This window comes from Mugil cephalus, chromosome 1 (assembly GCF_022458985.1).
Source record: "Mugil cephalus isolate CIBA_MC_2020 chromosome 1, CIBA_Mcephalus_1.1, whole genome shotgun sequence".
In the NCBI taxonomy this organism is placed as follows: domain Eukaryota; kingdom Metazoa; phylum Chordata; class Actinopteri; order Mugiliformes; family Mugilidae; genus Mugil; species Mugil cephalus.
In genome coordinates, this window is record NC_061770.1 from 48,476,404 (window position 1) to 48,502,856 (window position 26,453).

At 39.4% G+C, this 26,453-nt stretch overlaps 1 protein-coding gene and 1 long non-coding RNA gene across 2 annotated transcripts; both read right to left on the reverse strand.

Annotated features, from left to right (window-relative positions):
• Positions 1–1,009: 1,009 nt before the first annotated feature.
• On the reverse strand, positions 1,010–25,108 carry LOC125012972. Its single transcript, XM_047593249.1, has 15 exons — positions 25,055–25,108; positions 22,480–22,603; positions 21,776–21,981; positions 17,996–19,885; positions 17,512–17,649; positions 17,249–17,284; positions 15,246–15,512; positions 14,628–14,909; positions 14,239–14,486; positions 3,146–3,224; positions 2,907–2,942; positions 2,136–2,399; positions 1,547–1,825; positions 1,130–1,405; positions 1,010–1,035 (listed from the first exon to the last, which is right to left on the reverse strand). The coding sequence occupies exons 5-15, from the start codon at positions 17,546–17,548 to the stop codon at positions 1,010–1,012; spliced, it is 1,830 nt and encodes a 609-aa protein (XP_047449205.1). The 5' UTR covers positions 17,549–17,649; positions 17,996–19,885; positions 21,776–21,981; positions 22,480–22,603; positions 25,055–25,108.
• Positions 8,954–10,099, reverse strand: LOC124996388. The gene is made up of 3 exons (XR_007110844.1): positions 9,828–10,099; positions 9,594–9,659; positions 8,954–9,323 (listed from the first exon to the last, which is right to left on the reverse strand). It is a non-coding gene; the product is annotated as an uncharacterized LOC124996388 (long non-coding RNA).
• Positions 25,109–26,453: the final 1,345 nt, after the last annotated feature.

Genomic DNA, 26,453 nt, shown 5'->3' on the forward strand with positions numbered 1-26,453 from the left:
AACATTTTGTGTCTTCAACTTGCAGCCAAGAGAAACAGAATCTCCCTCAGTGACAGGATGGACAGGGCTCACCAGGATGATACCATCAGCTGGAAAACAGTCAAACAACATGACATTTAATGTAGAGATCAGCAGATTCAGGTGGATGACAGTAACATGTGATTAATACTCACTCTGTCCAGTGATGTTGACTGCGTTGCTGAAAGCTGATCCAGACTCACACCAGTACACTGCATTACTGTCCCTTAACCTATTAACATTACATGTTGATCCAGTCATTGTCCCCCAGGTAGAACAGTGTGACAGGACGCCATCATCAGTAAACCTCCTCACTCTCCACTCAGTAGAGTTTCCCTCACAGCTCAGAGAGACAGAGTCAGAGGTGAAGTGCTGCACTCTGTCAGGATTCACTGTGAGAGACGCTGATGAATGGAAATCTGAAGAACAAAATACATCATCAAATTTCATGTGAAATATTGTCCAGAAAACAACAGGCATCACAAAACACCTAATATAAATGATGCAAGTTAAAAAGGAACAAAATAAAACAATCATAGAAACTGACCTCCAGACCAGACAAACTGAGGTCGACTGTAATCAGTGTAAAACATTGGCTCTCCTCTTCCAGCTCTACACACATATCCTGCTGTGTGTGTCTGTCCATCAATGATGTAGGAATCTCGTTCAGTTCCATTGATGCTAACAGGAAGCAGCACAAACTTGGAATACTGATACTTGCGTGGTAGATCAGGAACTGTAGGACGTTTGGTGAAGTTGTTAACTGACTAATCACAAAAACCTGCTGACTTGAGTGTTGTTCAAAAGTCACTGTGTTTATTCATTAGAGACATTATTTGAGTTTATTTGTGTTTACATTTATTTTATGTAGGTTCTGTATTTAAAACAATAGTAGTCCCATAATGTAATAATCTTAACATTGTCATCTTTATCCCAGCAGAAGATTAATTCTAGAGCACAGCTGATCAAATAGTTGATCGTACACTGCTGATCAGGTGCAAGTATAGAGAACTACAACTGCAACCAAAGGTGTAAAGCAATGCACACTGCATGCAGCTTAATGTGTGTGGGGTGACAGACACAACAAACTGTATGTGAGTGTATGACTTACATGACACTGAAAATGTGATGGCTTTACTCCACTCTGTTGAAGAATATGAGTCATCTCTGCGTCTACCCTTACAATTATAGTCTCCACCTCTGGGCACATACACAGTGAAAGTCCAGTTTTTATTGTTTGTCCACTGTATAGATGACCAGGGTGATTTCCATCCATATATCCACTCAGTGTCTTCACCTCCCTGGACCTCACATGTCAGAGTGATATTCTCACCTCTGAATATCTGAGGCCAGTTGTGTTGTCGTGTTACAACAGCCTTGTTGGAAACTGTTTCCACCAGATATGAACAGTTGGGACACAAATAGAAACATGAAATCAACAGAGAAAACTCAACATGGTAGGTTTCATCACCAATTCCACTGAATATTATTGAATCATGAATATTTCAAACTTAACAACTGAACTCACTGATTATCTCAATGGTGACTGGATCACTGTGATAAGTGTAGTAAACTGATTCTCCTCTTCCTCCCCTTCCTCCTCGGCACCGGTAGATTCCTGCTTGTGATACACTGATGAATCTGTTTTCTCCATCATTTGTTCTGACTTGATATTCAGAAGTGTCTGTGCTGCGTTTGAACCACTCATATTTCCATCCAGCAGAGGGCTCCACAGAGCAGGTCAGTGTCACTCTGCCTCCTACTGGTATGGTTGTTGGTCCTGATGTCAGTGTGGCCCTGGGTTTATCTGATGCGATAAAGAAATATATTGTTAACATTGTTTTATCTGCACTGTTTGTTATTTTACAGCCAATGTTACACATGTGGTGATCACATCTGAGTTTGATTGTGTCCTACGACTGTGAATGTTTCAGGACTGTTTATTCAGAGTTTAACATATGAGGAGGTGAGGAGGTCCTTGTCAAACTTTCAAGACTCACCATATTCTCAGTTTGCATTAAGATGAATTAAAAATGAAACTGTCCACAGTATTGACTTGATCCACATATGACCAACAATTATGAACTCATTCTGTTGATACCATGTTGAGGTCTTACCTGATACAGTTAAAGAGACAGTATTACTGCACTTTGTGTCATTTGAGATCCTGTGGCGACCACAGCACTGATATTCACCACTGTCATTTGTAGACAGACGATTTAATCTGTAGACTTGTGTTTCGTAGGCGAGAACTTGTTGATCACTCCTGTTGAATTTATAATCCCAGTCAGTGTCTCCTCCTTCCTTCATGTCACATGTGAAGGTAACAGACTCTCCAATGAACAAAGGTGACCAGTAGGGGTTAGTAGTCAGCACAGCATCTGGAAGAAAACAAATATGCTGTGTGTTTAACACAATAGAGTTAAGCAACATAAATGCACCCACTCTTCTTGTGTTACACAAAGTGTAGGACGCGTAGATTTAAATAGTGAAAACACTGACAGAAACACAGAAATAGGATGTGACTGAAAGAGATAAAGCAGGTGAAGACTCAGCTTGAGTGAATAATAAAGGAAGAGAGTCTATTTGAACCTGAGAGAAAATATTCACCTATTCAGCTCTGATCCACTTCTGGCAGAAAGGATTTAAATAGTATGAAGAGGTGCATGTGTTTGCATTTGAAGCTAAAACTCGATGTAGACCTACTATTTTTCATTTGATTTTGAATTACTATTGGTTATCCGTCTCAGTCCTGTCGAGAACAGATTGTGTTCTGGATTCAAACGCACATTTTATCTGCATTCATCTCCCTCTTGAATTGAAGATTAAGTGTAAATAAAATGTCCCATGATTAAATTAAGTAAATGAAAAAGTTGTAGTGCAGTTACCTTGTGCATGTCCACAGTAGAGGAACACGCTTGTCACTAAAATAGAAATAGAGATTTTAGTCACAATGAAACCATGACAACTGCTACGACAGCAAATCTATCAAATTATCAGAACTGATGAAGCAATATTATTATTTTCTGTTGTGATTTAACACAGTTCTTGCCTACAGATCTAAAACACGTTGACTGCCAAAACACTGCCTGTATAAAGCAGTTGGTGAAAAGTGTCTGGTACTCACAGGTCAACAACAGCACAGATAGAAAAGTTTGTCCCATCCTCACATCCAGCACTGACTCTGTTGTTCTGACTGAGAGACACTACCAGTTTGAGATCATTTGTTTTCTTCTAAAGCCTTTTTTCTGTCTGATTAGTCCATCCCAACTTCCTTCTGGCTTTAACCAGTCCCATGCAGCAACACTGTGTTTGACCACAGACTTCGACACTTCCTGCAGACCTGCTGCAACATACCAACTAAGTTAACACATGTTTCTAAATCTGTCTCATCATATGGAGGATATAGTTTATGGGTAGGAATGACTTGCTTCATTTTCCCTGACAACATGAGATACAAATGTCTTAACACAGTACTCTCACTAGTGGTTCGTGGCACAAGGGCAAAAGAGAAGCACATAAAAGCGGAACGGAGGTTGTTGCTGCAATGTTTCCAAACATACAAGTGCAAAGTGGAAAGGGCAGTAAGAATAAAGCCAAAACAGAACAATAAACACAGATTCATAGATTCCGGAATAATAAATTCTACTCACATACGAAATACAATGTGATCAAATCTCTTGTTCCACAATAAGATTTCATTGCTCATTATTCCTCATCTTAACTTGAATAAATGGAAACCCACAAACTAAGCAGACGGCTGCCATGACCTGTTCAGGTCAGTCAATAAAGTACCGTTTTAAAAAGTTCTGGTTGATCTCTGGCCCTCTCACATAAATAAAGACAATGTTTTACTCATTTATAATTTAGTATAATTAACATAAATAGTTCTGACCATTTAACATCTACAATTGAAAACATCCAGAAGTAGATGAAAGACTGACTGTGGAGAAGAGAGGAGTAAACCTGATGTTAATGTTCATCCTGGTTGACTGTCTGCTCTGTAGTGGAGCTTTGCTACAAAAGTAAACAAAGACATTTGTTGTACTGTCTTATAACACAGTCTGTATGTGAATTGTGCCAAAAAGAAAAAGGTTGTGAAACATGATCAGCATTCCAGTTCTGTGCTGGATTTAACCCCAATGTTTGCAGTTTCATGTCAGTATGAGATCAGATGTTTTAATCACAAGTTATTCTATTGTCTGGTCCAGCCCCACTTCCTTCTCTCTCACATCATTATTTAAAATCATCTCTACAATGTCTTCAGTTAAGTTTTGATCTAAAAAGAGACTTGAGAGCTAACAATTTACTCCCTGTGAGACTCTGTGAAATTCAATAAGCGCCAACTTATTGAGAGACAGAGAGAACTGCCTGCCTTTATACACCAACAGTAATTATTCACATGACTACATACACTCATCAGCATATTAATAGCATCAAACCATCCAAACCAAGAACTCAAATCAACACTAATTATGATTCTACTGCCCAGAGAGCAGTGAATTCATGATCAATTATAAGAGTAAAATGGTCTAAGGCCATTAGAGTAATAGTCAAACAATATATAATCTGTAAGAACAGTTCAGACAGTTAAGTAAATGCTAAAGTGTAAACACTTTGCTTAATTTTGACAATGTTTTATTATAAGCCAGCATGATCTGTGATGAGCAAGAAGGTATTGATCTGTTCCACTACTATCGATTGTGGCAGTAGCTCAGGGGGTAGAGCGGTTGTCCAATAACTGAAAGATTGATGTTCGCAGTATTTCTGGAATATGTTGCTGCTGTGAACAAACAAACCTGTTTCTTGCTTCCTATATAGGATTGTAAAGTAGTCTGCAGTCTGCTTCCCACCTAACGGACTGGAATCCGTGTATCATTCCTTCTTTCTATTTTCATTTGTCAATCAAAACTCAAACAATGAAAAAGTGACAGATTATTTGGTTTTTTGTTGTCACTGTTTCAGTGCAAAAGCAAAATGCACTTTTGGAGAGTGTGCAGCCGTCTACCTTTTATCTAAGAGAAACAAGCCAAATCAACAAATACAAAAGTAAGTTTTTAAGTGATTTTCATTGGTGCGGTTACACAGAGAAAAAATCAAAGGAGATTTCGACCAGCAACGTACCTGCAAGAGGAAAAACAGCAAAAGCTAGAACCAAAGGTGGCAGCAATTTCCATTAAGACATCTGGTAAATACACCGGTTGATGAAATAATAGCTGGCAACATAAGTGGCAGCATGACCAAGGATGTTTTAAAGAAAATATCCTCTGAAGTGAAGAAGAGTTCAAGGCTTCACAACGATGTAATGCTGGAACTAATGCTCACTCAGAAAGTAATTTGGGAGAGCAGCAGTCATGCATCATTTAAAGGTTATCTTCAGCACCTACAAACTGATCAATTCGCTCTACATTTGTACACACAGGGTGGACTTAATATTCTGTCTGAACACCTTAAAACAACATCACCTGTCACTCTCTACCTTGATGCTACAGGCAGTGTTGTCCAGAAAATACCAGATCAAAACAAGAAAGTTCTGTATTATGCTCTGGTTTTGCCGGCATGAACAAGGACAGCCCTCCCCTACCTGTCACTGAACCTGTGTCAAACAGCCATTCAGTTCCTGCCATGTCACACTGGTTTATGGAATTTAAAAGAAGCATATCCAACAAAACAAAAAAACATATAGCACAGGTTGAGACAGATCATAGCTGGGCTATGATTAAGAGTGTACTTATTGCATTCAACAGGTCATGTGATCAATTGATTCATAATCAGTGTGGGATCATAGTACTCCACTGGCTGCATGAGGTAGTCTACACTTCTTGTTTTTATATTTTAAATCTCTAAATATATTTTATTCATTTTTATATGTAAATATTAGCATTTTAGCTCTGTAAATGACAGTAAATTGTTGTGTGTTGCCATCTCAGTCTTCCTGTGCCCTGCTAGTTGATCTGTCCATTCCCTTCACTGAAGGGCTTATTTAAATGTCTGCGAATGACTGCCACCTGGTGGCCAGTCTCTTTTGTGGAGGGAGCAGGATATAAAAGGGAGGAGACTACGCATCCCTGTAAGCTCCACCTGTGTCTGTGTGTGTGTGCGCTCACCTGTGCGCACCTCCATCCCTGATCGTTTGTTCTCTGGGCTGGCGCGGCCTTTGTGCTGCTGACCTTTTCTTTGTTGGCTCATCTTTGTGACTCCTCGAGTAAGTTTTCCTTTGGTGTATTGTAATTATGTATTGTTTTGCGTTGATACTGTCTCAGTATGGTCTGACGTCGTTGCTGTTATGAGGAGGCAGAATCAGAGACGGCACCTTCAAAATCAAGTAGCTCCCTTGGCGGAGTGGAACGAGGTATGTGGACTTCAGATTTGTGTTATTGCTTTATTTTGATGTGTTGATTTAGTCGTATGTGGTGATGCCACTCACGTCATTTTAATGTTTTATTCTAAGTTTAGCAACGTTGTTTAATCGCCTAATAAAATGTATTTTTATTTGTTTGTTCTTTTGAATGGTGATAAGGTTGATCCTTTTTGACTCTGTATTGTTGAGTAACGACAATATGTTTAATCTGTATAACTGTTTCTTCCTTTTCTTTTGTATTCTTTCTGCATAGTTTCCACGGTGCTGTAGACCACGCAAGATAATAAACTAAGGCACCCGTACGAAACACTCCGCCTCATTCTTTGAACCAAGGGTCCGCTACAAGCTCAACAGCTTCCAGGTCATGTGATCAATTGACTCATGATCAGTGTGGGATCATAGTACTCCACTGGCTGCATGAGATAGTCTACACCTCTTGTTTTTTGCATTTTAAATCTCTAAATATCTGTTATTCATTTTTCTATGTAAATATTAGCAGGCATCTTCTATCTCCGTGTGTTTACTGTAAAGTCTGCAATACGGGCTGCACTTGAAATGTTGGAGTGGTTTGCTCGGAGTCGCACTGGAGCGAAGAAGAGGTTAAACCGGAGCGAATGTCTGTCCAATATCCAACTTAAAACTAACTTCAGTGCGGTGCTGTATTTGAGCTAAAGCTTCTACAATGATACAGTCTGTCAGGCCACCAAGTGACAACATCAGAATGTATGTTCAGATACATCAACATCGATGCAGCATTCCTGTTCACATCAAGCCGCGTCGAGCCGAGTCAACAAAATCCCGTTTTTGTCCTTTTTTCTTTTTTCTTTCTCTTTTTCCTCCTGACTGTACATAAAGAAAGAGTGAGATGAGAGTGTGATTTAGATTAAAATAGTGTGATTGTACATTCAAGTCTGATGCTGTGAAAAAGAACTCTGCGTGTAGCTAAATGCTTAGATTAAAAAAGTGTCATCGTGCAGATAAAAGTTTTATTTTATGCAACAAGAGAAATCTTATTTGACAAAAAAGACAAACATGGTTTCAAGGTTTATTGAGCACGTTTTAGTTCATGTTTATTCTGACAAAGAATGTTTGTCTTATTGTATTAATACTTAATGTATTTAGTTTTGGTTTTAAATAAACGAAACTAAACATTTTGAACGCTTAAACATTGCCCTGTTTTGTCCTTATATGTGTGCCCCCCTGAAAAAACACTGGCCCCACCTCGGCCCCCCTGGTAATTTTGATCTAGAACCGCCACTGCCTCCCCTCCACTTTTCACCCTCCTCTTTCTTCTCTGCATCATAATCTGGACATTTATCAGTGGGGGCAACACTTCTGTGTGATAGTCTCTGCTGGAGGAATGTCAAGCTGTGAACTCACAGGTGAGAGGGTTGTGCAAACCTTTCAACCCATTAGTTATTTTATAGTATAGTTTGACATAATGTAGCCCTGTGATAGACTGGAGACCTGTCCAGGGTGTCCTCCACCTCTCACCTGATGACAGCTGGGACAGGCTCCAGCAACCCCTGTGACCCTAGTGAGGATGAGTGGTAGTAGAAGATGAGATGAGTTTGTCCTCTCTGTGTCTCCATCATGGTTGAGTCTTGGAGCCTCAGTAACTCTGAGCTCTGAGGTTGAACATCCATCTGCAGGATGGAGGTTTTACTGGTATAAAGCTGCTCCAGATGACTGTTTTGGGGCCCAAGGGAGACCTACACAATATTAGGAAGGTGGTCATGATGTTATGCTCATCCTGCCAGCAGGGGGTGCTGTTGTCCCAGGTGCTGTAAGTATCACCAAGGAGAATTGACCCCCAGAGCATCTATGAAGCAACTTTGAACAGAACCCAGCTCGTATAGAGGAACCCACCTGACTAAGGCCAACCAGGTAGAGACAGAAAAAGAGAACAGAGCAGCAGCTGAACAACATAAACACACATCTGTCATAGATACAAACATCGGACTAAAACGCACACATAAAAAGATACACAGCTATTAACATGCTATACAGGAGTAGCACACAAATGCATGAGTAGTAATAGAGACAAAAAGTCATTAGAGGACAGAAAATAAATTAGAGGATGGGAGCTTGGTGCAAGAGGATAGGTGCTCAGAGCATCATCCCCCATCATCCTTGGCCTATAGCAACATCACTAAGGGATGGAGTCACCTGAGCAGCATTAACTATGAGCTAAGTAGCTGCCTGGTTTGTTGTTTTGTCTGTGCCCACCCTGAAGATACTTTGTGTTTAAAATAAATCATTCTCTTTCTCACTGCAGGGAAAAGGGCAGTCATCTGTTTATGTAACCTTCAACTTTCCCTCATGGAGCACTCTGTAGCATATCCACACACAAACACACCACGTATGAAACATGTCAAATCTGAACAGACTTTTCAAACGTTAACTCCTGTGACCTGCTGCTCAAGATGTGACTGGGAGTCCATCTGTGATCACAATATGTCCCTATGTCCTGATTCAGAGTTTGTCTTTGATTAAAACCACATTAAACTGTAAGAAGACCATCTCATAAACACAATGAAAACACTACAGACATTTTACTACAGGACAAAAAAATTAAAAATTAAAAAGTTTATTGATGCATAACATAGTTAGAAAAGTCCAAGCTTTTTACAATATACTTAATCAGTTCAGGGAAACATGAAATACTTGTTATACTATCAGTTCTTCTCAACATAGTTAGCTTCTTTAAGTGGACATGTAACAGAATGATGTTTGATGACAGAACATGAAGAACTGAAAAAGATGCTGATATTAAAGCCACACAATCATTACATTCATACAAACTAAAGCTTTTTATAAAATACATCTGCACTAAAAGCAGCACATTCAGCTGGTTTATGTCTTTAAATATCTGCTATTCATGTGAGTAGCTTCACTTTTATGATCTATTCAGAGGGTTTTGTTGATACAGATCTCTATTGACCTGAAAGGAAATAGACAAAAATAAATATCCAACTCACAACTGCTAACTTCTGCTTAAATCCTAGATGTCAAACATGTTTGATGTCATTCAGGTTTAATGTGAGCAGTTCAGAAATCTTAAAATTACATGTGTGAACCTTCACGTTACCAGATAATCTGATGATTTATCCTCTATTTACCAGGAGGGTGAAATCCAGGAACAAATCAGACCAAAACTCCTGTAGTCTGAGCACAACAGAGATCTATTCTTAGAAATCAACGTTATATTTACCATGAGATGTTCCTGGTTTGATTTCAGAATAAAATGTTTCTTCATCTGCTGCAGGAGCTGATTGTCCTGTGAACAAAGACAGAGATTGTTTCAGTCACTTAAAACTAAAAAATACATCCAGTTTCTTCACTAAAATGTAAAAGAAACCTACTGTACTAAAAGAAATACAAGACAACGTGTAACAAACGACAATAATATCTACATTAGTTTGTTGTTTCCACATAAAACACTCACCCTCCTTAGTGATGTTTTTAAGCTCAATCAAAGAATATGTGACATCCATGGATTCATCTGAAATATAGTGGCATACCATCTCTTTTTAGTTTTTAAAACTGATTCAGGAGCAAGAAGAGCTCATTTCAATTCATGTTGCTGTGAACTATTTCATTCTAAGCATTCTTAGTGCTGGTGGAAAAAAAGAAGTGAACCCTTAGATTTATGAAGTGGTCAAACCTCAATGTATAAAAGCACATAATCCTACAGGGTCCATTTCTTTACTTTTCATCAACATACTGTACCATTTTCAACGTCTTCAGGGCCTTTGATTGATTCATAGACATAAGCATCACCTACAGAGTCAAATGAAGCCAAGTTTGGATTTAATATCATTATGTGAGTTGTGTAACAGTTCAGATCAGATCACATGAAAAAGTGAACTGTCATTAAAGATTAGTCAGAAACTAAAGTCAGGGTTAAGTCTGACCGTGGAGAGGAGAAGGATGTTCACTCTGTTGACCTTCATCCTGGTTGATCATGTGATCTGTAGCAGAGCTCTGATTTGTGCTCTGAGACCTGGTGAAACCAAAACATTTGAATCCAGTAGATTTAATCAGAATCTCTGAAAGTAATTCTAGTATGTTGAAGATGAGACAGAGGAGAGTTGTACCAACCTGATAAAGCAGGAATCTGTGAACAGAGACATGATTTTAAACTAATTGTTCTCTTGCTTTCACAGTCCTCATAGAGTAATCAGAATACATCAGTGACTTTGATCATTAGACTATAATCAATCTAATATCAGGAGGAAATGTTCTCACCCTTTGACTGTTTGTAGAGACACAACAGCAGCAGAAGAATAATCAGTGAAATTCCACAAACCAGTCCAACGATCAATGGAAGAAGAAATGAAGAGCTCTCAGACCTGGACACTGCTGGAAATAATAATGACATTCAGTTAAATGTAGCATGTAAAATATGTCATCAGCATAATTTACAAAGATCCCTTGTACTATCAATAATAACTGTAAAGAGAAATAGATAGATAAAAGCTCTTAAATAAAGAAAATGCCTCGGAATTATCTTTCCCCCCATTGCTTTGGCGCCCCCTCTAGTGCAGTGCCCCTTTGCGCTGCATATAGTGAATACCCACTTTTTGCGCCACTGGTTACAGCCATCCAACTCTGTGGTGATTGTTTTCCTGAGGACTGACACTTGTAGAAGCCTTCATCTGACTTTGACACTGCAGAGATGTTCAGCTCCTCTGTGGTATCATGTTGGATGAGTTTGTCATTGTGATAGAAAAACACAGTAGAAAGAACATTTTGTGTCTTAAACTTGCAGCCAAGAGAAACAGAATCTCCCTCAGTGACAGGATGGACAGGGCTCACCAGGATGATACCATCAGCTGGAAAACAGTCAAACAACATGACATTTAATGTAGAGATCAGCAGATTCAGGGTGATGACAGTAACATGTGATTAATACTCACTCTGTCCAGTGATGTTGACTGCGTTGCTGAAAGCTGATCCAGACTCACACCAGTACACTGCCTTACTGTCCCGTAACCTATTAACATTACATGTTGATCCAGTCATTGTCCCCCAGGTAGAACAGTGTGACACGACGCCATCATCAGTAAACCTCCTCACTCTCCACTCAGTAGAGTTTCCCTCACAGCTCAGAGAGACAGAGTCAGAGGTGAAGTGCTGCACTCTGTCAGGATTCACTGTGAGAGACGCTGATGAATGGAAATCTGAAAAATCAACCATGATGAAGTTTCACACCTCATGAAATCTACTGTACAATAATATACACAATAAAATAAAAATGATATTTAACAGCTTTAAAAATAAATGTTGACTTACATAAAGTAATGAAATACATCTTAAACTATTTCAACCACACTGGAAACATAATTGTTAACATCTATTTAACATGTAAGACAGTCTTTAGTTTTTAAGACATGTTTTACTGGAAGCAGACTAAACCCTGGGTTAATAGAAAGATAAAGAAAGTCATGAACATAGAAACTGACCTCCAGACCAGACAAACTGAGGTGGACTGTAATCAGTGTAAAACACTGGCTCTCCTCTTCCAGCTCTACACACATATCCTGCTGTGTGTGTCTGTCCATCAATGATGTAGGAATCTTGTTCAGTTCCATTGATGCTACCAGGAAGCAGCTCATTGTATTTGTATAGATACTGATATGATGGATCAGGAACAGCTTTATACCAGTAAAACCTCCATCCTGCAGATGGATGTTCAACCTCACAGCTCAGAGTTACTGAGGCTCCAGGACTCAGCCATGATGGAGACACAGAGAGGACAGGTTGTTTACCTGTTGAAAGAGGTTTTATCAGAATGAAAACATGTTACTATGTACTGATGGTAGATTACATTCAACGTTTGAGGGAATAAGGAATAAGACCAAGCTCCATCAGAATAGCTTCATCTATTTACTGTGACCACAACACAGTAGAGTGCTCAGTTGTGTTGATGCTGGTGTCATTCACTTCCATCCTCTCTCTCCTCCTCCACTACAGAACCATCTCTTTCATCTTCACCACTGCTCCTGTTTAACTTCAGTTCTGTCTCAATTCTTCTCATTTATAACTTCACTCTTTTCCTGATTCATAATGTAGGTTTCTTCTCTCAAAACATCACAACATCTCCACCAGAAGAACAAAGACTTGTCTCTAGGTTAAAGTTCAGAAGAACCTCTGGTGGACTCAGTCACCATCAACCTTTTCAAACATATATACGGTTACATTTCCTGGTTTAACTAATCAGTGTCCTCAGAAGTTAACTACATACTGTACTAGTATTGTTTTTAACAGGAGGATGAGATGAAGTTGAGCTGAAACATTCAATATGCAGGACTACATGCCTTTTAAAACGTTTCAAAAGCTAAATTGAAAAGAAGCCAAACAGACCTGTAGGGACATGTTGTTCTTGTAACTGCTGGACTTCATTTCTCAACTTACTGCTATGTATTACAGTTTTTCTCAATTACTAAAACACAATGTCTGAAACCTTGCTCCATTTTCTGAAAACATTAAACACAAAACCTCAGCTTCAACTATTTACAAAACAGTTTCTGTTCTTTCAAAATGAAACTTTCACCTGAAAACAGTTTTACCTGTGCTCAAAACCAAACACTGCTCTCAAATCGTAAACAAAGTGATCAAAATGATTTACACTATCAAGCAGTGAACAATACACCAATAAATAAAAAACACATGTCAACATACAGTTTCGGAGAAACATTTTTAAATTCAAAACAAATTCAAATGTTCTGTCATTGTTTGTGATGAAAGAAATCATGTTCTATCATAGCAGCTCAAACTGATCAGATACTACTTGTTTGCTCTTTGCAGTTTTTGTTCTTCTCTCCTGTGCCTATTTTACACAACTGTACTGAATCTCACAGCTTGTCCTTTGTTTCTGTGATACTGTCAATTATTGTTGCTGGAATTTCATCAGATATTTCCACTCTTTGTCTTCCTCTTCCTCCTCCTCTTCCTCCTCTTGCCACCTCGCATACACACTCGTCCTCGTCCTCTCACATTGTTTCTTCTTTCCATTCTAAGACTTTCTCCTTCCCACCTTCAACAACCTGTTTGCTCTCTGACCTGGCTTATATTGGTTGTGTCACATGATTTGAAACAAGTGAAATCACTTTTGACTGGTTGTGTTGAATCAATGACGTGTGTTCTCTGTTTGCATTTGATTGTTGCCACTTGTGTTTACCAGTATGGACGACATGTGCATTAGAGTGCACAATGTGTTTTGAGAATGACAATGTGTTTAGAGTTCTGCTGAAAAGTCTAAGTGAGATCTGCAAATTGTGTTTTACCATGTGAAATGGTTTAAGGTATTGACAACAGACTGCACAATTAGCTCAATGAGTTCAGCCAATGGCTTTTAGTGTTTTAGCAATTGAGAAAAACTAAAATAGTGTTGACAAGTAAAGACACAAAGCACATTTTAGCTTGATTCCATAAGCAGCACCTGAGGAGGAGCTCATTTGATTGTAACTCAGATTATATTCAACAATACTTCAAATCTGTACCCTTTCATCACACATGATATTTTTTATAGAGTGTTAAACCCTGATCATAGTGTATGAGTCAATGAGTTTGATTGTTATGGTTAGAGGCAAAAAGAAGAAACACAGTGTTGACATTTAAATGTGTGTTTGAATATTTATGGTTAGGTAAATAATCTAGACAGAATGAATTTATCTTTTTGTTTTTCTGAATGATTGAATGATACGGAATTGTTGCCCATTTGCCAGCTGAAAATAAGAGTGTCTGCCTTCAGACCAAACTCTTTATTAACTACTGACTATCAGGAGTAATCATAGTTTAACAGAACAAACAAAAACATGACTTACCAGATACTGACAGTGTGATGGCTTCACTCCACTCTGTGAAGAATATGAGTCATCTCTGAGTCTACTCCTACACATGTAGTCTCCACTGCTGGACTCAGAAGCAGTGAAAGTCCAGTATTTATTGTCTGTCCAGTGTGTAGATGACCTGGGTTTTCTCCATTCATACTTCCACTCAGTGTCTTCACCTCCCTGGACCTCACATGTCAGAGTGATCTTCTCACCTCTGAATATCTGAGGCCAGTTGTGTTGTCGTGTTACAACAGTCTTGTTGGAAACTGTTTCCACCAGATATGAACAGTTGGGACACAAATAGGAACATGAAATCAACAGAGAAAATTCAACATTGTAGGTTTCATCACCAATTCCACTGAATATTATTGAATCATGAATATTTCAAACTAAACAACTGAACTCACTGATTATCTCAATGGTGACTGGATCACTGTGATCAGTGTAGTAAACTGGTTCTCCTCTTCTTCCTCTTCCTCCTATGCACCAGTAGATTCCTCCTTGTGATACACTGATAACTCCGTTTCCTCCATCATTTATGGCTTGAACTTCAGAGGTGTCTGTGCTACGTCTGAACCACTCATATTTCCATCCAGCAGAGGGCTCCACAGAGCAGGTCAGTGTCACTCTGCCTCCTACTGGTATGGTTGTTGGTCCTGATGTCAGTGTGGCCTTGGGTTTATCTGATGCTATAAAAAAATGAGAAAATGTTTTGATATATGTTCAAATTTCTGTCAATCCACCTGCCACTTTCAGTAAAATACTTTTCTGAATTCTTATTCTTTAATGAACTTAAAAAAGGATGGATGCTTCAACAGACAATGCCACTATATTTATAATTTGTTTTAAATACTTTGAAGCAGCTGTGATTTATGTCCATTTCAACATGGTGGCAGAGCTTCATGAAGTCATTTTATTTTAAATACAGACGTCCTGATCAAAGTCTCAAATTCAATGACATTCAAATAATATTTACTCTATAAAATTAACACACTTGAATTAGACAATAAACAATAAGATCTTACCAGATACAGTTAAAGTAACAATTTTACTACACTTTGTCTGACGTGATCTCTTGTGGGAACCACAGCACTGATATTCACCACTGTGACCTGGAGACAGAGAATTTAATGTGTAGCGTTGATCTATGTTGTAGGGAGTAAATTCTCCACCATCCTTGTTGAATTTATAATCCCAGTCAGTGACTCCTCCTTCCTTCATGTCACATATGAAGGTAACAGACTCTCCAGTGAACAAAGGTGACCAGTAGGGGTCAGTAGTCAGCACAGCATCTACAAGCAAACACAAATATTCTCCTTAACTTTTTATTCAGTTAACAACATAAAATAAACTGACTTCTTTTTTTTCTTTTTTTAATTTATTTATTTTTTAAATACAATACATACAATACAAACATGAACAACAAAGAAGACACGAACAATGTGTATTTGTGTGTGTGTGTGTGTGTGTGTGTGTGTGTGCGTGTGTGTGTGTGTGTGTGTGTGTGTGTGTGTGTGTGTGTGTGCGCGCGTGTGTGTGTTTGTGCCTATCACCTATCACAACCTGCATGTTCACCAGTCAACACAACAACACAGGAACAATAATAATCATCACATTGTTATCCATACTATAGCAAGGATATATAATGAACACATGAAGCAAAACAATGCCTCCATCAATAAAAAGCAAAAAAAGAAAGCAATAATGATAATAAACAAAACAAACAAAACCAACAGACACATACAAAACAACCAACAATTATAGCGACAACAACCACTAAAAGTGAAGGACAGTGAGAGACAGTGGAGGGGGAGGAGGAAGGATTTGTTTGATTTGTTTATTCCCCACACCCTCCAGCCCCTGCCCCCGCCCCCCACCGGGGCCCGCGTGTTTGTTTTTTTTTGTTTTTTTTTTGTAGTTGCTGATGTTGCCTGTTTGTATTTGTGAATGAATGTAGTGCATTAAAAACAGGGCGTGTGTGATGCATTAAAAAACAAGATGGAGGTTGCCATGCCCGCCGCCTGCATGCGAGCCTTCCAGGGCAGAGAGGGGAAGGGCCATAGGCTGGGAGCAGCGAAGAGACCCCAGGCAAGGGTCCATCGGGTGTGGCCCCACAGGGACCCGAGGCCTTAATATTAGCAGGTAGCAAATATAGTCATAGTAATAGTAACCATCATATTTATATCTGACGTTCCTCCTCCCCCTCATTTCCTATAGGGTTAGTTGGTTATAATAATAATAACAATAACAATAACAACAACAATAATAATAATAATAATAATTATTATTATTATTATTATTATTATTACAACAACAACAAAAATAATGGAAATAGCATTAACAATAACGACAGCAAGGAATTATTGGAGAGAGGCAGTGGAAGGAGAAAAATAAGAGAAAAAATAAAAAGATAAAGAAAATAAAAATGGAGAGGAACATTGGTATACTATAATTAATTAGTGAAGATACTATCTACACTTCCAGTTCATGAGGATAGTTTTCTTGGCAATGGTTAAGGCCACCAGTAGGAGTTTATTGTTTGAGTTTGTCAGGTTTGCTGCAGAGGTGTCACCAAGTAGACAGAGCCAGTTGTGAGTTTGATTCTTGGTGTTTTATTTTTCCAGTAGATTTTGTTATAATCGAATCTAGTGATTTAAACCATGATGTGCTGGGTTGAGACGGAATCATTGTGAATAGATAAGTTATTTTGGGAAGTATTGTCATTTTAATCAGTGCTATACGGCCTAATAATGAAAGTGGTAAGTTCATCCAGCGGAGGAGAATGTCTGATACTGATTTCAGTAATGGTGTGTAATTTAGACTTAGCAACTCTGACAGCCTGGGGAAACACAAATATTCTCATCAACTTTACTCAGTCAACAACATAAAATAAACTGACTTCTATTTTACTCTACAATCTGTTTAGATACATAGATTAAAGTAATAAATATACTGACTAAACAATTCAGGGATGAATTACGTTCAGACTAATCTTGAATGAATAAAAATAATAAATAGAGAAACTGACCTTGAGCATGTCCACAGTAGAGGAGTGTATCCAACACTAAAATAAAAGTCAAAACTTCAACAGTAAAGAAATATTTAAAAATAACTGGGCTTCTTATGACATTTCCAGTTCCATATGGTACCAGATTAGTGAATAAATGTAACAAATGAAGAACCAATATTATCTGTCTGTGACTATTCAACACAGTTGTTGGCTCCTGAACTACATCAGATCACCTGTCAAAACCCTGCCTACATGTATGAAGATAAATAGTTGGTACTCACAGGTCAACAACAGCACACACAGAAAAGTGTGTCTCATCCTCACATCCAGCACTGACACTCTGTTGTTGTACCTGAGAAATACTTCCTGTTTGTATCAAGAGAAACTTGGAACTGCAGTCTATGAAGAGAAACAGTGAACTGTGAGGACAAAAAGAAGATTCATGTCAGTATGAGATCACTGGGGTTCTGCTAATGTTTTATTTCTGTCCTGTTAGTCCATCCCACTTCCTTCTGTCTTCACTAAAACTCAAAGCACTACACTGGGTTTGACCACAGAACACTGTGACACTTCCTGTCCTCCTACTGCAAATACAAACTCAGTTCACACTTGATTCTATTAAACCTACAACCATACGAACTTAGAGTAAATATTTATTTCAACACTTTACCTAAAATCAAAATATATTTGTGTGTGTTATATTGTATATATCCAGTGCATCATGACTGTATTGAGTTGTACTGTGTTTGTTCTGAGTTCACGTACTGACAACGTGTCACTCTGCTTCAGACAAAGATTTCAACTTCATACCAGGAAGCAACAACTGCAGCATCTGAAGAGGAAGAAAGAACCGTGATAAAAGAAGAAGTTACACTTCACATCAATATGAGATCATCCTCACATCCAGCCCCCACAACATCTCAGACCACTGCTCTGGGTTTAACATGTTGACGCCTCCTGTCCAGCTACTGCTAATACAAACTATGTTAACTCTTGATGGTAAAGATGATGTAGAACTAGTCAAACTGTGAGGTCATAGACAATGAGTGTTGGAAGTGATATTCACATGTTGCTTTATATCATTTTATGTCTGACTCCTTGAAAAGATAATTTCTGATCAATAGTTATCAAGACTTTGTTGCACTATGTACATAGTCGTATGATGCAGTGAGTAAATATCAAACAGTAACAATGAAGAATGTTACATTAGAGAAATGTCTGCTTCAGAAAGTCAAGTAGTTTGTGCAGCAACAAAACTGTTTCTCTGCTGTGTGCTGAAAGCTGAAAGCATCAAACTAGTCATCTACTGAACAGCAGACGTTTAGTTTGAACCTCAGGCTGTGTTTCCTCTTTTCAAGGTGTCTCAGATAGAAATGATGAGGTCATTGATTGTCAGTAGATAGAAATAAACCTGTAGCAGAATGGACAGTTAGTAACTACATTCTTTATACTCATGGAGACACCTACAGGTCAGAAAACAATGTGCTCTAACAAAAGTCTTCCAGTCTTCAGCTGAGCTTGTTGCTGCTGACCGCGCCCGCCGATAGCGGACCTTCATTAAATTATGGAATAATTAAAATAAATAAATAAATAAATAAAATAGGCCTGTTTGTGGAGAGAATATGTATCATTTAAATAAAAGCTTTTTATTTGTTTTCTTCCTACTTGTTCTTGAAATTCTATTCTTCCTTCATACGTTCTATTTTTATGCTTATAGTGTTGTTCTTTATTTTTGTTGTACCGTTGAGCAAAGTGACCGGAGTCAAATTCCTTGTATGTGTTCACATACCTGGCCAATAAAGCTGAGCATCAGACTGATCTTTATTGCCGGTAAAAAATGAGAGCAGCATCACAGGACAAAAACTGGTCACCACGACCGCGCTCTGAGGTGCGAGGGCTACTGTCCTCATCTTTTATACCTTTGGGACGTCACAAGTCACACCCTTGTCCTTCCCCTACATGGGGCAAACCCTCACCAGCCCCTTATTTGAACCAATCATACCCTTAGAAATTGTCTTCATCACTGTTGATGAGCCACGTGGCCTTAGATGCCAGATGTGCCACATGGCTCTGGAGCATCGTGATCTACTCCAAATACCTTTTCTATTTTTTCCTCAGGTTCAAACACCTGCATTTATCAGTAGTTTTGGAATTTCCCTAGGCTCCTAGTTTCACAAGGTTACTCCCGTCCATTTTACTCCCTTATCTTCTAGTCCACTCTTAAGCTCATTATTCTTTAAAATAACTTTACCAAGTGCGATAAGCACAACTATCTTCTACATACACACGTGCTCTTGTGAGGAATACAGTAGATATACTTTTGGTTCCAGTGCTCTCCCTTTGTGTTCTAGTAGCATGTGCCTAGTGAAGACCCATCATATCAAACTTAATGTTGTAATCAAGCTAATGACATTATGATCGGACATATCATTGTAATTGAATCACAACCTTATAATCAAACATGATCAAACTAAAGGTATTATTATTCCATATATCATCATGATCAATACAACCTTATAATCAAACATGACGTCAAAGTCATTCAGCCTGCATCTTATTCATTTACCTTCTTTGTAGCACATCACAGACTTTAAAATGACACTACAGTACCCGCCTCTCGCCGATGCCAGCTGGGATAGGCTCCAGGATTAAGCGCTACGGAAGATGAGATCTTCAATTAAAAGGAGGTTATTTTCATTTTCACTCAGTTGTTACGCATGGTGTGTGGATTATCGCCTGTAACTTCATTTACTAAAGCTATATTTTGCAACTTAGTTTATTGTCTGTGTTCTTTCTTGTATGATTATCACAGCCTTTGCCAGGAGTGGGTTTTCGCTGCCACAGATGCCACGGACGATGTCACTGTTTGGGAAGCTGCCATTGAGATGCCGAAAGCTTAGTTTATGAACTGTAACAAACTAACCTAACCTGATGAAAGCTATGTCACTGGAAAGCTACATCTTGGACAGGTCTCCAGTCTATCACAGGGCTCACACCATTAAACTGGTTAATGTGCAGAGGCAACACTTATGAGAAGGTTTATGACACTTTACAACACAAGGGGATTGAGGGGACATTTCATGTGTGGCACTTGTAGGAGCTTTGCTTTCACTCTTCTGTCCAGTTCATCACAAACCAGCTCCATGGGGTTAAAGTCTAGAGACTGGGCCATGGAGACATGGTCCACTCCTTGTTTTCAAGCTTTCCATCTTGTTTTTATCCTGAGGTAGTTCTGGTAGAGCTTGGACTAGAGTTTTGGGTCATTATATTGCTGTAGGATGAAGCCCTGACCAACAATACCAGAGCCCAGCCAGCATGTCCATGTGGGGTCCACAAGGGTGAAATATGGGCTATGTGGGCAACGTATATTGTTATATGTACCGTGCAATGACTCTAATCTCTGATCTCTGAGTGGGCATGGGGTTGAACTGGGTAAATTTTGCAGGTCCCATGTGATTTGAGGTACATGTACCCCCCATGTGAAACCCATGTGGGCTGGTTGTATGAGCCCCATAAGAGATGTAAGTGGGCTAAGTGGGCTTAGGCATAAAAAGGGCAAATCTTTTGTTGGGCCGCATTTAAGGTCCAGTCTGATCCCCCTTCATGCCCATGTGGGCAAAGATATGAGGCCTACATGGGTCCTGTGCAACTCAGCAAGTTGGGCCCCACCTGAAACCCGGTCAGAACCTACTTGATGCCCATGTGGGCAAACGCAGGTGGGGTCACCATGGAAGCTGCAGACAAACCCACTTGGGACCCTTATCTGCAGCCCACTTAACCCTTATGGGCCCCACATGGACATGCTGGCTGAGAGGACACTGTGTGCTGTTCTAAAGCTTTTGACCGGTAGTGTATATATCTACACTTTCCCCAAAAACATATGTTTCTTGAAGAAACTGCCTTCTGTGTTTTGTGGACTCAAACTGTGTCATACTGTATTGTTGGGTTTTTAGGGGTTAATAAGACATTCAGCCTGTGTATAACCTTGGGAAGAATCAGGAAGAATGTTACTTACGCTATCTCACCATATACAGAGTTGTCTTTGGCTTTGCTACAGCTGCTCACAGACTAGGACACATCACACCCTAATATCTCACACGCTGGAAACCAGATGAAGCTAATTGGCTGCACATAGAAACTCACTGACACATGAGAGGACGTCATCCTCCCCATTGTCTTATGGGCGGGGTCTAGGTAGAATAAGATCACTGTACGTCCCTGAAGTGGAGCTTTTGGTTCTTTTTACCCCTAAGGTGAACTGACCAAAGCCTCAGTGCTGAAATCAACATCTATTCTCTGTGTACCAAATAAATATCCAAAACGGGAGAAACTGTCGTGTGATTTGTGCGTAGGTGAACTACCCTTTCCAAACGGTATAAAGATCCTGGGCTGAAGGAGAGGAAAAGATTCCTCCTTCGACAGTATAGTCCCTCGGGATATGAATCTTTTAATGGAGTACAACTCAAGAGATTAAGAAGTTTAACTTTTTAACCCACAAAACGCACATTTCATTAAAAAACAAACAAAGCGTTATTGCTTTCTTACTTTTATTGATAAATGAAGTCCATGTGCCACTCCTTCTGCACAAAATTATCCGTTACTTTCTGGTAAAGGTCCTCCTCATCATCTAGCTTCTGTCTCAGTGAAGATCACTGCCAGGGAAGAAAGCCATCCTTGATCAGTCCTGCTCCAGGTGTATGTTTTGAGTCTTCTCAGTGGTGACAATGACCACTCCACCAACGCTGTAGTAGCTGGCACAGAAATTCTTCAAATCACAAAATCCCATCTGAGTCCAGACATTGCCACAAGTTGAGAAAAGAAGGGAAGGAAAGCAGAAAAGGCGGTTTCTAGCAGGACATCCACCCAAATGATGCCTGTCTCCACAGCTGTTGAAAGGGTCAGCATGAATGAAAGACCTCGTCATTCTTACTGACATCGCCTTCAAGTCACAGCAACAAAACAGACTGCAATCAATCGAAGGACGGAAATGACTTACAATGAAAAGCACTCAGACTAAAGGAAACAAACAGGGGACAAGCACCACACAGGAGTGTTACCTTGGCGATCAACGATGCAAACAGCAAGGCCTGATCAAATCTAAACCTTGTGAAAAGCACTTGACTTAAATATTTCTTAACCCAACTTAGCCTTACAAGAAGTGTGTGTCAATTACCAGCATTACATTACACTGAACAGAAAATTGCATTTAGCAGTTATACAACAACACACACACACACACACACACTGACCGTGACGCAGGCTCCGGTGGTGGTGTCACACACAGTCAGGATGGAAATGTTCTGGGCCCGGTTCAACCACCTGACAGATGTCTTTGTCTTGCTGATCCACTTCACCATGGTCACATAATGTTCCCTGTAAAAACCATGATAATTACACCACTTATACTGAGTCCTATTATTATCTCTATGTCGGCTTGAATGACGAACTTGAGACGCATCGCATGGTATGAGGTACCATATGTTTCTTTAAGCAATGTCTTGTAGGTTGCTGAAACGAAGAAGCGCACATGACTGTGCGAAAATGACTGTCGGCAGAAATAATGTGAAGGTTGTCTAACAATGCCGAGCTGCTGCTTTTCTTTTATTTCTTTTCCACAGTGTGTTTTCATGGTGCTCCGTGGCATGCCACTGTTACAGTAGACTGTCAAGGTGCATTCAATTGTATGAAATAGATTTCAGAAATTAAAAACATGTACCCATTGTGAGGCTGTTAGCCATTTGTTAACCATCATAGCTACTATAGCCAACCCTTTGTATGGCACTCATTGAAATACTAATCCAAAAAGTGTTATGTATGTGACATGTATTTAAACAATTAGACATATGAGCTTATTCTGGCACTTGTCAACATACACATTGTCACATTACCTAATACCTAATAAATCAGTTATGCTCAGCGTTCATGCAGAGGTGGGCGTTGCAGATCACATTTGAACCTGATTTTACTTGAGAATGTTTCATTGATCTTCTCTGATTAGCTGGGTTAAAACCACATGCTTCTAAACCTCAATGAGAGTCACAGGAACGGAATTTAAAATGTGTGATGAAGTCACCAAAAATGGTTCTTTGCCCCATAAAGAATTATCTAAGAGGAGAGGTCACAGCTCCAGCAGCTGCAGTGCAGGAGCACAGCACGCTGCAGCGTGTAAAATTCCCCAATTGAAGGTCTAGCGAGGGAAAATGATCCTTTAAAGTTTAAAATGTCAAAAGTTGTCCCCTTTAAGTGGCATTGCATATGAGGCAAAAGTTTGACAGAAAACCACAGCTTCTCTCACCGCAGCTTGAGTGTCTCTGGAGGCATGAGCTCCAGTGTGTGCGTCAGCCCGTAAAGATTCACTACATAGAGCTTCACCGCTGGGCCAGTCTTTTCGTGTATACCACTCCGTTTGAAAAGAGCGGGTAACCTTCTGTCTCATAGTCTGAAGCAAACCTTTCAGCTCCGCCGTTGGTCTTCCTTTAATTATTATCTCCTGCTTAGATTGAAAGTCCACTTTAGAAGATTGTTTTAGCTTAGAAATGTAGTCCTCCATGTTGGAAGTCAGGCTGGACGAGAGCGGAAAAAATAAATGAATCGCTGCACCTGACTTGCTAACTGTATGTCATACCTAGCCTAGCTTGCTGTCACTTACGAATATCTGGGATCATGAGCGCCCCCTGCCATGAGGAAAGAGAACTGCCTGCCTCACCTAGAACCTCTTCTCAGCCGTGTATGATCGCTCAGCACACGAAACACGTTACACGCATACAGTTGGTGACAAAAAATGTACATTATATACATCAGTTAAACTATGGAAAATCAGTTCATATATTAAATGTGTTTGAACCGTTTTATTGTTATATACAGTTAGTGAGGGGTTGATAATCCAAGGTGAGGCTCAGCTCGCTGCTGCCTCACCGGCTTCTCTTCCAAACATTTGAATGGGAAATTGCGAAAATTCAGCGATTTTGAATGAACAATAATCAAAATTGGTGAGGCTAAATGAAAAAAATAAATACTTTAAAGTACAAATCACTGGATAAATATAACCATTTAAATTATTTCATCATATTTTTTTCTTTCCGTGATGATTTTTCTCCGCTGACCACACGTCACTGTGTCTCTGTATAGTTCTCACCTCTTCCTTGTTGCCAGCCCTCAAAGCCCTCACGTGCCTCATGTGTTTTATGCATTTTGTTTTGTTCCAAAAAAAGTACACTTACTATTGTTAAACTGTTGTTTAATTTTCATTTATTGTCCTCTGTTGTTCTGCTTGTACCTGGCCCGTACCATTATACTCTGTATTTGGAGCCGTTTAAACACAATGGTATGATCCTAGTCTGTCCTCACATGGGATTGGCTGCATGAGGTGCCCATCAAGTAAAGCCCCGCCCCAGCCTCCATGGACTTTTTTCAAAGATTGATTCTCAGAGACAACATGATCTTTTCGTTCGCTACAAATGATCGTCTCTGTTAGACACATCACCAGCTCAGAGAAGCATTGGACGTCGTAACCTCCACATCATTCACTCTTAACGCACGGAGCAACTGGCTCGAACTTTATAAGAATAAGAGCAGGTACCTAAAACTCAAGAAATCAATCTTTCCATTGACGTATAACATGTGTTTGCACATAGACAGAGGCTGAGTTCATCCCTGGTTTAAACAGTGAACAGGGTTAAGACACAGGCACCAGGCATCATGTTGATAAAAGTCTGCTCTGTTCAGACTGTCAGAGACACAAATTCCACCAGTGATATCTGTAATCCTCTCCATTCACTCACTTGATCCGCACTGTTCAAACAGAAAAGTCATAAATGTACTTACAGGATAAGACCAACACACAGAGCACAGTCTGTCCCATCTCCACATCCAGCTCTGTCTCACTGTGCTGCACTGCTCATGTCAAACTGTTCTTCAAACTGCAAAGAGACAAGTTGCATTTCCTTTTTTGTCTTTCGTAATATAACCTCCCTGTACTTACTTCCCCTTTAGAAAAAGCTTGAACCACTTATACGACTATAGACTTGACCACAGTAGTTGTTTGACACCTACATTTCCTGACTGCAGCAGCATATTATTAGTTTGTGTCTTTTGCAGAAGTTGCTGCTGTTGCATCCACAGAGTGTGTACTGATGAAGTGCGTGTTGTGTAGACATACCAACTAACCCTAACCCTAACCCAATGTATATAGAATTACAATGCACACAGACCAAATGAATTTTCCAAACTTAATTTTTAATCCTTCTGCATTTATCTGCATCTGGCCCATGTATTAAATGGAGCACTGAGAGTACTGAGCAGAGACTACAGACATTCTTTAGTTTAACTTTTATTTCTACTGAAACTTCAGAGATTCTATACATAGAGGGGGAATCAATTAAACAAAGCACTGAAAGAACCTGTGTGTTGTTCAGTTGTGCTGCACAGTTCACTCAGTAAGGCCTGTAAAGAAACTGTCAGTTCCTCTTCTCACAGAGAGGTGTGATAGCCAGTATTGGGCATCATCACACTTAAACCACAGCTAATGTGTTAACAAGAAGACAGCAGGCATCATTCACTGTGCTCACTTACTTATTTATATACTTTTGCATTTCCTGCTGTTGTTGCTAAACTGTCAGCCTCAACAGTTGCCTCACACCAGTGTGATGCTAGGTTGAATACATTAAATAGTGGGTGCTGAACAAAATGTCTATACAACGAATAAACACTGTACAGTGATTTGATACTGTTCATCTGTCCTGATATAAACCAGCACACAAACATTCTGTAAACACTGGGTGATGTACGTTGATCAAGGTAACTCTGGCTCATAGCGGTCACTACAGTGGACAGCTGTTTAAAAGTCATTTCCTGCCATATACAATGGTTTCTATGTAGGAGTTGTATATCCGCCATTAGAATGCTCTCTGCTGCCACCCTCCATTTAGGTTCATTCAGTGGTTAGTTGTTGTAACTACAAGTGAACCTCCTCTGAATCCAAGATGGCCGACAGGAAGCCACACACGTTGACCACTGCTGAAATATCTTGTCAATCCTTCTATTCCAGGAGAACCATAGAGGTAAAATAAATAAATAAAATAAAATTATGATGATATGCAGGAGTATCTAAGTAACAATAATTATTGTTTTAGTTTTGAAAATGTTACTTCAAATAAGTAGAAAATTGCAATTAACCACGTGTCCAACAAAGTGAACGTCATGCATTGCTAAGTAGTTCCAACAT